Source organism: Elgaria multicarinata, chromosome 1, assembly GCF_023053635.1.
Source record: "Elgaria multicarinata webbii isolate HBS135686 ecotype San Diego chromosome 1, rElgMul1.1.pri, whole genome shotgun sequence".
In the NCBI taxonomy this organism is placed as follows: Eukaryota; Metazoa; Chordata; class Lepidosauria; order Squamata; family Anguidae; genus Elgaria; species Elgaria multicarinata.
In genome coordinates this window covers 192,947,290-192,960,103 of record NC_086171.1, presented here as the reverse complement: position 1 = coordinate 192,960,103, position 12,814 = coordinate 192,947,290, and the positions used below count along the sequence as shown (strand labels likewise).

The 12,814-nt window shown below is 40.5% G+C and overlaps 1 protein-coding gene across 2 annotated transcripts in view; it reads left to right on the top strand.

Annotated features, from left to right (window-relative positions):
* The window catches only part of SULF2 (sulfatase 2), a 127,043-nt gene that overhangs the window by 27,237 nt on the left and 86,992 nt on the right, over nucleotides 1-12,814 (top strand). Inside the window, exon 3 of one of the 2 annotated variants that reach the window (XM_063145779.1) lies at nucleotides 10,595-10,834. In XM_063145779.1, the coding sequence (XP_063001849.1) occupies nucleotides 10,595-10,834 (240 nt within the window). Of the gene's footprint in view, nucleotides 1-10,594; nucleotides 10,835-12,814 lie in introns of those variants that run through there. The other variant, XM_063145787.1, reaches the window with a different exon arrangement.

Genomic DNA, 12,814 nt, shown 5'->3' with positions numbered 1-12,814 from the left:
ATGCTTTAAAGCTTGGTTGGCCACCAATATAATGTATCCTGCTTAAAATGGAACTGCTAAATGGGACCAGTTTCTCCAACTACAACCTGTCCTCATGCTATTATTACTTCCTGTGGGCCAAAACAGACATTTAAATTGGAGACGCAGGGACAATCTTCAGATGGTTTGTTTGATTGTTTCATGAAAAGCTGCCACAGGAGCTTGTCAGTTTATCAGAAGAATGGCTGGAGGAAAAGGCTGCTTAACCTTCCCCCTTCATTTGTCTTCTTTTCAAAACCATCTTTCTCAAGCTGCTTGGGAACCTAGGAGGGTGGGGAGATTTTGAACAGCCTGGCAGGAAGGGGAAATGGTTAGCCTGCCTTTTCAGCACCTGTTGCTTTTCTGTACATGAGCACAGCCTGTGAGGCTGCTTTTCAGTAAAATAAATAATAGTCGAGGCAGTGTGACTACAGTGTAATATACTTGGCTTTTTGACAGTGAAAAAAAGACCTAGTATGTGTGAAGGTTTATGAACTAGAGCAGGGGTGCACAGTCATTTCAGGTCTGAGGGCCATGTGTGATGCTGCCCAAGGGGGCACACATGCACACAGTTACAGATCCCAGTGATTTTGATACAGATCCCTCTTTCTTCGCTGCTAGCAGCAGTGGGAAAAGATCTATCAGTATGAGGGGAGGGCGCTGGAGCAACAAAGCAAGGGGGGAAAACTCAAGATGTTTTAGGAGTTCTTAGTGTAAGTCCTCTTCTTCTGCAAAGATGCTGAAGAGAGATGCTGCTGGTATTGCAGTTTGGGCCTATAATCTGTAAAACTAGGTTCAATCCTCAGTAAATACATTCCAGGCCACTGGCCTTCTCCTCTGTGTGGAGTTTCTCATGCTGCTGGCTGGGTTGACTGAGGTATTTTGCCCCCCACTATAGCTGATGACATGGAAGCAGCTTCAGCAGTCCAGATCTCTCCTCACACCCACCCCAGTGTGGACAGCTGGAAAGTCCCAAGGCCACCATACTCTTTACACACTCTTTTTGCTTTTGGCCTGGGTGTTACCAGCTGCTGATTCTTACTGTAGATATTTTATGCATAGAAGAGAAACTGGAGCAAGTTGTTCATACTTCTCCTTTTTTAGTAGCTAAGCATGTGGCATGAAAGATTTATGTTTGGTTTTCATGTGGAACGCAAAATGGCAGTAGAAGCAATTTTAAAAGCCATTTAAAGAAAGCCTTGATGACAGTATAGGCATAGAAAAAGCTTAACTAAAAAATAACTATTTATGAAAGACCTTTAATTAAAGTTTCTGAAATTGAGTTGACTTTCTCACCTATAGTACCCATTTCCCTTTTTTTTTTTACTGCATTTGGATTTCATTCTAGTTCGTCAATTGGAGCTGGTAGACCTGCTATTAATAATGTGATCTCTGGCAATAAAATATTAGCTGGTGAAAAAATTAATATTGCTTCTACAAATGATCCATAAATTAGTAGTGTAAGCACATCTCCCTTAGATTTATAATGCAACACAAAGAGTTTTTTTCCTCCTGTCATGTGTGAATTTCACATAGTGATCTTCTTTTCTCTTTACTTTCAAATATTACAACAAACTTTTAGATTATACATAAAATAGAGCATGGGGAAGTGCTTTACAATACTATAGTACAGCCTTGTTTTATTTGCTATTATTTTATTTGCCAATTCAAAGTGCTGGTATTAACATTTAAAGCCCTAAACGGCTTGGGGACAGGTTATCTGAAGGATTGTCTCCTCCAATATGTACCTGCCCGGACCCTAAGGTCATCCTCATGGGTCCTTCTCTGTGAGCTCCTGCCAAAGGCAGGTGGCTACCAGGAGGAGGGCCTTCTCTGCTGTGGAATGAGCTCCCTAAAGGGGTTCGCCTGGCATCTACACTATATTCTTTCAGATGCCAGGTGAAGACCTTTTTATTCTCTCAGCATTTTAACAGTCTATAAATTTAATTTTAACTTAGCTGTTTTAAATTTGTATTTTAAATTTGTATTTCTGCATTGCTGCTGACTTCATCCTGGTTGTGCTTTTATATTGTATTTTATATAATGTTTTTATACTGTTTGTTTTATACTGAATGGTTTTAATTTTTGTGAACCACCCAGTGAGCTTCAGCTATTGGGTGATAGCTGAATAAAATAAATAAATGCAATAAATAAAATAAAATAAATAAATAAATTATATTCATGCCTGTGTGCGAAAGAGAGAGAGAGTGCACAGGCATGTATTTGCATGCATTTTCCCAGACATTTCTATAGATCTGTTGTAATATGTGAAATACTTTACTGCCATTTCAACACTTGTACAATCTAATGTTCTCATGTTACATTTTGGGAAGCAGAATAGACTGAGAGAACTTGATTTGCCCAAGGCCATCTTATGAATCTCTCATTGAACTCAAGTTGAACTTCAGTTCCCCCAGGCCCAAATCCAGGCTGTTCTGTCCATTGGACCATGCTGGATGAGAAGTTTGACAAGCTCCCTGTATGTTAGTCCAGGAAACTAAAGAGCTTTGCTGATGAATTATTATTCTGATTTATTGGTACTGTTGCAAAGCATATCTTTGATATTGAAAGTGGGCTAACTAAACATGATCATCAGGTGGAAACAGCAGCTGAAAATCCTGAGTATATTCTGTGGCAGCATCATGCTGTAAGCATAGAAATTGATAATAGTTTACAACAAAACAAAACCACGTTTCTTGTCATTGTGATTGCAAGGATATATGGAAAATGCATGCTAAAATACCAAGAAAACAAAGGAGGATTTTACTGTGGTTATTAGATAGAGGTTCCAGTGTCATATATATATTTTGCCTTTTCCCAGGACTTGCAACTTCAGAACAGCTGTGCAGATCTGTATAATGTGCATAGAATGCACCATGTCCTTTTTATGTAAAATTTGGGTTGCAGGATCTGGTGCAAAATTTTTATGTCCAAATAAGCACCAAGTACACACACACTCCTGGATGTATTGTTGATGCAGAAAATCTCACATGACCAGATTAACCTCTTTATGGAAAACATCTTGTGCTGCCACTTTTCAGAATGATTGAAAAAAAGGCAGTGACCCGGTTCACATGACCATGGTAAGGAAATAAGCCACAATGACTTATTTGCCCTGCCACGTGTGCTAGTCACGTGCCAGTGGGCTTTGCATACTTACCCTCACCGGTGCAGCTTACTGTGTGGTGCAAATCCAGCAAGGATGGTTTGTTGTCATGGCTAACAAACCACTCTAGAACCCTACAACAACTCATGGGTTCTAGGTGGCTTGTTAACCATGGGAACAGGCCACCTTCGCCAGGTTTGTACAATACAGTTCACACAAAGCAGCATGCGCAGTGGGGCAAATAAGCCACAGTGGCTTGTTACCCCCGCCATGACTGTGCAAACCAGACCAAATCTAGTGTAGATGCACCCAAGTGTCCTGATTATAAAACCTTGAACTCATCCTTAATGAATTCTTAGAATGTCCATTTCTGGATCATGTAAATATATTTGTCATTTTAAAATGAATGTGTAAACTAAGATGCCTTTGTTATTATAATAGAGAGCACCTCCTGAATAAGGTTCTGATTTTTTTGCAGCCGCAGTATCACTAACCCACATCATAACGTAACTGATGACTGAAAATCTTTTTCTACTCCAGAGGCAGGTGCCTTCCTTAGAATAGTATGACCGATTAACGCAGAAATGATGATGTTCTACAAAAGGGAACCGTTTAATTTCAGCTTTTTCTCTTGCATCCCCTAGCTTCATGCTGGGAGGCAGTATGAAGGGAGGAACTTTTTGTTGGATGTTTTGCCATTGTTTTAAAATATTTAAAGCTGGCCTACTTAAGATTGCACGGAAAGGGTATCCTGGATTTTTACCTTCCACTGATCTGTCACTTTGCATTAGCTCTCAAGTTGTGGAAGAAGATTAGATCATATGTTTCTGTATTAAAGACTGTTGATATATAGGGCCTTGTCATTACAGGAGTTTTATTAAAGGAGGTTAGCGTCCCCAAGGGGAGACTTAACATGTAGTGTTATTTCCGCACAGATGCCTCTGTCATTTAAAGGGGTTGTTAAAATTGTGTTTTAATAGCAGAATGACAAAACATTGATTCGAACTGGTTTATTTTGAGGAGAGGGAGGGATCACTTTATAAGATAAAGAGGGGAAAGTTAATATTGTTTTGTCTCCATATGGCTGCTGCATTTTTAAAAGCTATGGGGAAGTAGGACCTGCAATAAAACATGGGCAGTGTATCCTCACCACTAAGAGGAATGCTCCAGTTCAGAGTCCCAGTCAGCCTAGAAAAGGTGACTTGTGGTGCTGTTTTTAGATTATGCAGAGGAAGGGGAGGGGGATTTCAGGAGTAAGAGGTGGGGCCGGCGTCAAGGGTGGGCAGAGCTGGGCTCCTGCTGAGGGCCCAGGCCCTAGCAAGGACCCACTGACAAGAGATCCCTGGACCTGCTCCACCTCTTCATCCTTGCAACCTGCCTGTTCATCTGCCTCTTGCTCTGGCCCAGACAATGATGTCAGTGAAAAAGAGGAGCAGGAGATGCCACAGCCTACTTGCTCTCTGGCTTTCTGGCTGTCAAGCAAGCAAGTGGTGGCAATGATGAGAGAGAGGGTGAAGAGTAATAGCTGTGAGGGACAGTGGCAAGCAGAAGATAGACTCACTGAGGGAAGGTGGCCCAAGAGCCCTCAGAAACCTGCAGATAGCACTGTGGGGAGGTCTCTCCCTGTTGTGCTATATAGTGCTAGAGGACTGCCTGTCCCAAAACTGAACATTGTATAGCCAGATATAGCAAGGAAGGGCATGCAATTCTGGACAGTGGGAAAGGGGGATGTGTCCTTCTTCCTTTGCTCTTCTCCTTAAGTATCCCAGAAAAGTGCAGAGGAGAGGGCTGTTGTTGTTGTTTTAAACTCACAGCACCCATTCCCTCATCCACTATATACATACTATGGCCTGGTTCAGACAACACGCTAAACCATGCTGCTTAACCACAAAATGGTTAACAGAATGCATTGACCTTAATGCATTATATTAACCATTTTATGGTTAAGCAGCACGGTTTTTTAGCTTGTTGTCTGAACCAGGCCAATAAGTTATTAGGGATTTGAGCAGGCCAATTCCTGCTTCAGTTTCCTCCCCCGGTCCCTGCCCCGTCACCTCAAGATTCCAAACATCTTGGGGCAGCCTTCACCAACCTGGGGCCCTCCATATGTGCTAGCCTACAATTCCCATCATCCCCATCCCTTCAGATATATACTTCTGCATATCAAGGGCATCCCTGTAGTATGTAGAAGCCACTATCTTGTTTTTATAAGGCCCAGCGTTGCTTCCAAACTGATAGGCGGTAGGCACTCAATTGCCTGAATTCGCTATTAGAAGGAATGGAATTATGAAAGTGTCAACCAACAGAGTGTCTGTTTTACTTGCAAACTGGGATTTTGCATTTACGTTCTTATTTGTAATAAAAGTACTTGCTTTCTTGTTGCAGTTGGTTTGAATTCTTGTAACAAACAGAGAGTACCCAGGTAGCTCTGATTTCAAGAGTGAGCTGTACCAGTATGTCCCATTCCTGTAATTTAGATGCATATGAGATGGCTCAGCTATTTATTTGCTAGCTGACCGGGATGACTAAAGTCAATTTCATCTGGTTTGGTGCTACACTGATGTCTGAAAGAAAAGTGTATTCACCTTTCCCTGGCAACACTGTGTATTATAGTACTTAACTGGGAGAAAGGGAGGTTTCATCTGGCCAGGTGCTAGTTCTCATTTTGATCAGTTGTGGGGGGAAATGAGTAATATCTGTCTATTTCCTCTCCCCATTAAAGAGACTAGCCTCCTGAAACTTGGTGTTGCATTAAATGAAAAAATCAAATATTGGCATCATAAATTTCCTGAATCTCGATTGAAATAATAATAATAATAATAATAATAATAATAATAATAATAATAATAGCCAATTCTTCTTAGCCTACTCTGTATCAACTGAGACTTGTGAAATTTCATAATGAAATTCCTCTCAAAATCCTAAATCCACTACTGATGAAAGAAAACATTGTCATTCAGTTATTGCCAGGGGATATTGTTTGAAGCTAAAATATTAATCCAACATAACCTTGGAAAGATAGCTACAGTTCACTCATGTTAAAACCTTAGGAATAAATGTATTTTCTACAAATGTGTGAATGCATGCACGTGCCCATGTCCATGACAGGAGAGGATGGGTGAAATTAAAAAAAAGAGAAGTAATTCTTATCCATGGCTATATTAAGGTAAAAACACTAAACTTTCTTAGAGGGCCTTTGTATTTAGAAGTACGGTGTTCTCCCCAGCTGTCAGTGTAAAAAATCCCTTACGGTAGCTATAATCTGATAAGTCATTATATAATACATTCAATTTATAATGGAAAAAAAGTATGCCCTATTGTAAACAATGTTAAGCACTTTTATGTCTCATTGATTTCAGTGAAAGAAATCAACAGAACTCAGAGTGCTAAATTATTACTGGGCTGTATCAGTTTTTAAAAGCACTTTTGTTCTGTACAGTGGTTACCATTCGTTATCTACTTCCGTGTCATAGAAGCAATGTGGAATAGGTCACTAACATATCACAGTTTCTCAGATAGAATTGTCTAAGGCGGGGCTGGGCATTGGCCAACCTATGGCCTACCAATGCCTATCAGCCTTAGCCAGGGGTTTCTCCTCTTCTAGCAGGGATTCTAGCCAGGGCAGGTTTAGGATTTTAATCAAGACCTCCCTCCACTCCATAGAGGCGAGGGAAGGGGCAGGGAAAGATTTGAGGTGGAAGTGTGTGTGTGTGTGTGTGTGAGATATGGAGAGAGGTGGAAAGGCTGTGTGTATGTGCATGCGTGTGTGTGTGTCTGTGTGCATTTGTGTGTGAGAAAGGGGGGCTGTCCTGGAGGTTGACAGTGTCATCTAAAGGAACCGCAAACTTCCATGAGTGGTCAATCACAAACGTGCCATATATCATTGGTACAGAGATAGTTTTCAGATGTTGCAAAATCAACATGCACGAGTTAGCTACTTACTCAATAAAACCCAAGCCTACTTTGGAGGTACCTTGTAGTCTGAAATAACCATGTTAGCATTTATTTAATAAATTAAAATGTCCAAATAATTTGACATGCATAATGTAAGTAGATGGGGTCCATCTAGCCCAGTACTGAGTGGCAGCAGCTCTCCAGAAAGTCAGGCAAAGGTATTTTTCATCACCCCCTCTTTTTCTCTTCCTAGTTGAAGGTGCCAGGGATTGAATTTGGGATTTTCTGTGTGCAAAGCAGGTGCTCTGGCAATGGATTCTGGCCTCTTCCCCCCCAAAGAAGAGTTGTTGGAGAGATTACTGAGATGATATATGTGACATTATTCAAACATTCTAAGCTACTAAATAAATGCTAACATCGTTATTTTAAACCACAAGGTAACTCCAAAGCAGGCCTGGGTTTTATTGAGGAGGTAGCTAACGTGTGTGTTGCTTTGTACAACATCTGAAAACAGATTTTCAGAAAGTCCAATTCTCCAGCCTCACAATACTCTTCTGTTTGAATGGTTCTGATACCCAATGGGCTCTGAAAAGTATCACAGAAAAACCAGATCACAAGATCACTTGTGGGTGCAGTTTTCAAATATGAGACACTGAGGATTTTTGCTTCAATTGGGTTTATAACGTGACCAGTCAAAACCTACAATTATTTTATAAAAAGTTTCTCCTCAACTAGGAGTCGGTTGTTATCACAAACAGCATGATAGAGGCTTAAAGTTTATTTAAGCTTCTTGTGGGAAAACTCCCAGAGTCTACCATGCAGCAGACTTGTTTAAGCAAGACTTCCATGTGGATCCTAGCATATGGGGATCAGCAAAAATTCCCACACAGTTGGAAAATCCATTTGTCTCCATCTGCTTTGTAAGATCCTTTTGATTTCATCTATTCTTCCTTGACATGTCTACATAGTGGTACAATAAGTGTTTCTCATGCATCTTCTGGCTGTCATCTCTGTCTTAGGAACAAGATAGGGATGCCCTTTCATTACAGTGGCCTACAGCCACATAGGTAGTTGAGCACTCTTGACCTTTGCTAACTTTGAATGGCTGATGGAGCGATCAAAGAAAATCCACTTGCCCTGAGCCAGATAAATCTTCTTTAATGTGAACCTCTTGTCTTGTTTTGAAAAGGTATTGGTGCAAGCTTTATTCATGTTACTTTGCACAGGTACAGGGGCTTGAGGGCTCACAGGTGTGGGACTGGCATCTGCCAAGCATGGAGGCATCTCTTTAATGGCAGAAGAAGGTTTAAGGCAACTTGACCCTTGTGGCCAGGCAGAGAAGTCTGGGTTGAGACCTAATCTGCTTCAGGCTTGCATAACAACTCTCATAATTGCTGCAAATATGATACAAAGCACTATAGTCTCTTGTGAAGTATGCAGAAAGTAGCATTTGGAAGAGCAAGATTCAAATGCATACACAAGAATTCCTTTTGAAACCTTTTCTTTTTCTGTAAACTTAAAGCCAAAAAAGAACCGCTTGAGAAATGGTGTCCCCTTCTCAAATCTGTTCTATAGGAAATGAGCCCTCCCTCTTCATTGTAATTTGTATTGTCTGCTAAACATAGAAACCATAATGGAGCACAATACATCTGTGAAAAGCCTTAGAAAGACAAATTAAAATTTGAAGTAGAACTGCTGTAGAACAAACCTCAGAGGCACTGAGAATCCCAAGGGGAAGTGGTGACACTAGTAAACAGACCAAATGTTTATAGGACATTCCTGTAAATGTTTTATTAGTCCCTACTAGGTGCGTGCATTCATTTCATAATGAATGAAACACTTGAACAAATGGGGTCAGTTCGTTTCCTTCATTACTATTAATGTTACTATTAATGTTACTCTTACAGTCCCTTCAAGCATGTTCAATCCATTCCACACTGTTTCCCTACCTTTCCCATTCCCTTGTGCTTAGTTATTTTTAGTTTATAGTTTTAGGCTGAAATCTTATAACCACCTATCTGGGATTAAGCCCCATTGAGTCTACTTACTTCTGAGTAGGTGTGTATATGATTGCACTGTGCTTGTTTTGTGTATGTATGAGGGAGAGAGAGACAGACAGACAGAGATTAGTTAATAGTGTGTGATCTCTGTTAATTTGACTGTATACCTTTAAAACTGCCTAGAGAATAAAGCCTGACAATTTCATACCAATTGAAAGGAAAACACAGATGTGACAGACAATAGAAGAGAAGACTGTTCCCTCACTGAAAGCGATAACAATTAATGAAAATAACAAAAAGAAATGAAATAATATTGGAAATAGTGGTGTAATAATTCTGATATTGTGAGGATACAATGGAGAGGAGAAGGATTATGTACGCCACCTTCGGTTCCTTAGAGGGGAAAAAGGCGAGATATAAATGTAATAATAAATAAATAAACAAATGAGGTTGTTTTTTTTAAATGCATGGAATATCTAATCCTCCAAAACTCTTAGTTTCTAGGTAAAACTGAAGAGATTCTTATGGGTTAATTTCACATAATTTAAATGTACAGGCTAGTTGTTTCAATTGGGGGAGTTCTTCCTCACATTCTGAGAACCATATAATGATAATGGCTGGGCCATTTTAGAATCACATTCCATTTAGTTCATCCTAAAACACAGGCAAGAGAAGGGCCTAATTTTGCCTTGGGGATTATGGTGAAGGAGTTTGCAGATTTATATCAGCAATATTCTCTGTATATTAGATGACTCTAGTCACTGTTAAGGCAAACATTTTTCTATCTGGTGTATCAGTCAGGTGAGCCTCAGGCTCATGCTGCCTTTATTCTAACCTTCCCCATCCTCACATTGCCCTGCCCTCTTTTTTCTCCAGGTAGAGAAACCAATGTATATAGTAGATTTACATGTACTAAGGAATCACAGGGGCTTTTATAGTTTATTAAGTCCATACCCCTACCTGGGCTCAGAAGGCAGGTTCAGGAAGCTCCTGGGTATGGGTAAACTCTTGTACTGGTTTCTATTGCTTCCTAGCTGGAGGTAGGGTAGGGTGGAGGTGATTGAGAGAAAGGTAAGGGACTATATGAGCCAGAGCCTTACTCCCCTCCTGCCAAAGAGATGTATAAATAAGACCTGTGTCTTCACTATTCATTGTGATCTCCATCTAGCTCAGCATTTCTTTGAACTTGGGGGCTCACCATACCAACTTGCTTCTCCACCTCATCATCAGTGATCTGTTCAATATGAACTCAGAGTCTAATGTTGGTTTTAACCTACAGAACCTGCCAAAATGTGGGGCCAGTATATCTGAAGGTCTGTCTCCTTCCATATGAATCTACCCATAATTTTCTGTTGTTGTTGTTGACCTCAAAGCTATTTGCAGACCTGTGAAGGTGTAAATAGATGGGAGATGTGACATCATCTTTCTTTTTCCTCTGCTAATATTGCTATGCTCAGTTTGCCATGATGTGGGTTTTTTGCTTGATTCCTGTGATAAAACGTAAGGAGAATGGCTTTGAATGAAAAACAATGAATCTCTCTCTCTTTAAACGTGATACTCTTTTTCCTTTCCTCAGGTTCAATGCAGGTGATGAATAAGACAAGGCGGATCATGGAACAGGGAGGCGCTCACTTCATCAATGCCTTTGTGACAACACCTATGTGCTGCCCATCCCGTTCCTCTATTCTCACAGGGAAATACGTCCACAATCACAACACCTACACCAACAATGAAAACTGCTCTTCTCCATCCTGGCAGGCCCAGCATGAAATCCGCACATTTGCCGTGTACCTCAATAACACAGGTTATAGGACAGGTAAGATCAGTACCACAGGCTGCTTCTCTGATAGATTGTTCAGCCCTATGCCTCGCCCCTGAGGATGGAAACTTTGAGAATACGCTGTATTCTCAAATACAGAATACTGTATAATACTCCTCATAGCTTGTTCTTGTCTGGCCAGCAAACCTGAATTTCATTCACGTGAAGAGGTATGACAACATTAAATTCAACAGATATCGCTAATGTTGGGGATAGGAGAATATGACAGAAGATACCTTTAGTAGTGAAGCTTGCCAGCAAATTAAGTGGAGAGGGAGCTGAAAATTTTCTCTTCAAGCTCCTTTTGAATGAATGAGAATTGTGCAAGATCAAAGTAATACTATTATGCAGCTCTCATTCGTTTCATAGGAATATAGGAAGCTGCTTTATATTGAATCAGTGGCTTAGTTCAGATAACACGTTTCTCAGTGGTGATTTTAGAACTCCACGGTGGAGTTTCTTCACCACTGTAGAGAAATGTGTTCCCTGGCAGGAAAATTCCATGCAATGGTGGAGTGTTTGTTTTTTAAAAAAACACCATGTGGAATATCAACGCTGTGCGGAGCAGAGTTCCTGCACAATCATTGTGTTGTGTGGAGAGCTCCATGGAGTTCCCTGTTGCATTGAGTTGACTTTTCCCGCTGGCTACAGAGTTCCCTGGCAAGAGTGGCAAAAGGAGCAAGTGCTGCTCTGGGAGAGCCGCTGCGATTTTTTTTGCAGCAATGGCTGATGGGATACCATCTGGAGGACCGGGGGAGGAGAGAAGGCAGAAGAACTGTCAATTAAAGATCACAATGGATTTTACTCAACTCCATGGCTGCCCACAGTCACACAACGGTGGTGTTAGAGCATGTTGTGTGGGGGGTACCCCCTAAAAACTCAACCGTTGAGTGGAGTTTTCACACTGTGTTGACTAATGTGTTGTCTGAACTGAGCCAGTATCTATACAAACACTCCAGGCATGTACAATTGTGCCAATTGGTTTATAATTATAAACAGTCAGTCAGGATTTCAGAACAACTAGATCAGTTATACTGCTCTATTTCAAACTAACTGTATCAGCTATGTCCTATTGCAAAACAACTATATCAGCATCTACTATTTGTTTGGTGACTGGTCTTGAGAGTATCTATACATTCTGGGAAGGGTGAGCTGAAAAAATCAGAGGGATTACCTCACTTTTAGCCCACTAATAAAGGAGGCATGCCGCTGTAAGAAATTGTCCATTCAGGAAGTCTAATTATTATTTTGCAAGTTATCAGTTATTGTAAATTGTTACCGAATATGTTAGTACCTGATAAAGACTTTATGGGATTGAAATGGAAATATGCCAGGGTTCTTCAGACATAACTGATATAGTTATTTTGAAATAGGACATAACTGATATAGTGAAATAGGACATTACTGATATAAAACAAGTGGCACAATTGTACCTCTAATTATTATAAATTTTGTAATTGACTGGACCACTGCTCTGGAGTGTTTGTATTGTTATTGTTATTGGGAACTTTGTCCTTGTTGTTTTGTATAGTTTATACTGAATTAGACCATTGGCCCATCTAGCTCAGTACTGTCGACACTGACTGGCAGCAGTTCCTCAGGGTTTCAGGCAAGAGTCCTTTCCTAGTTGTTTGGAGACGCCGGGCATTGAACCAGGGACCATCTGCATTCAAAGCCTATGCTGTATTGCACCTGAACAGGGCAGATTCCTAGGAGATTGTGCCTCATTTTAGTCTGTGTGCGCAGAAAGGGCTGGCATTTGCATTTTCCCTCTCTGGAACCAAAATGCCTTCTACCAGCTTTGGATATTGTAGAATAGAGCTGTCTAACTCAAATGGTCCAAATTGTGTATCCAAGTGTTTCACCTAGCAGCTATCTAGAAGCCACATGCATCTTTTTTTCTTTTTCTTTTTTACTAAAAACACGAATTTTGTTCATAGAGATGGCCACTAGTTGGGGTTTGTTATTTGTTTTTGA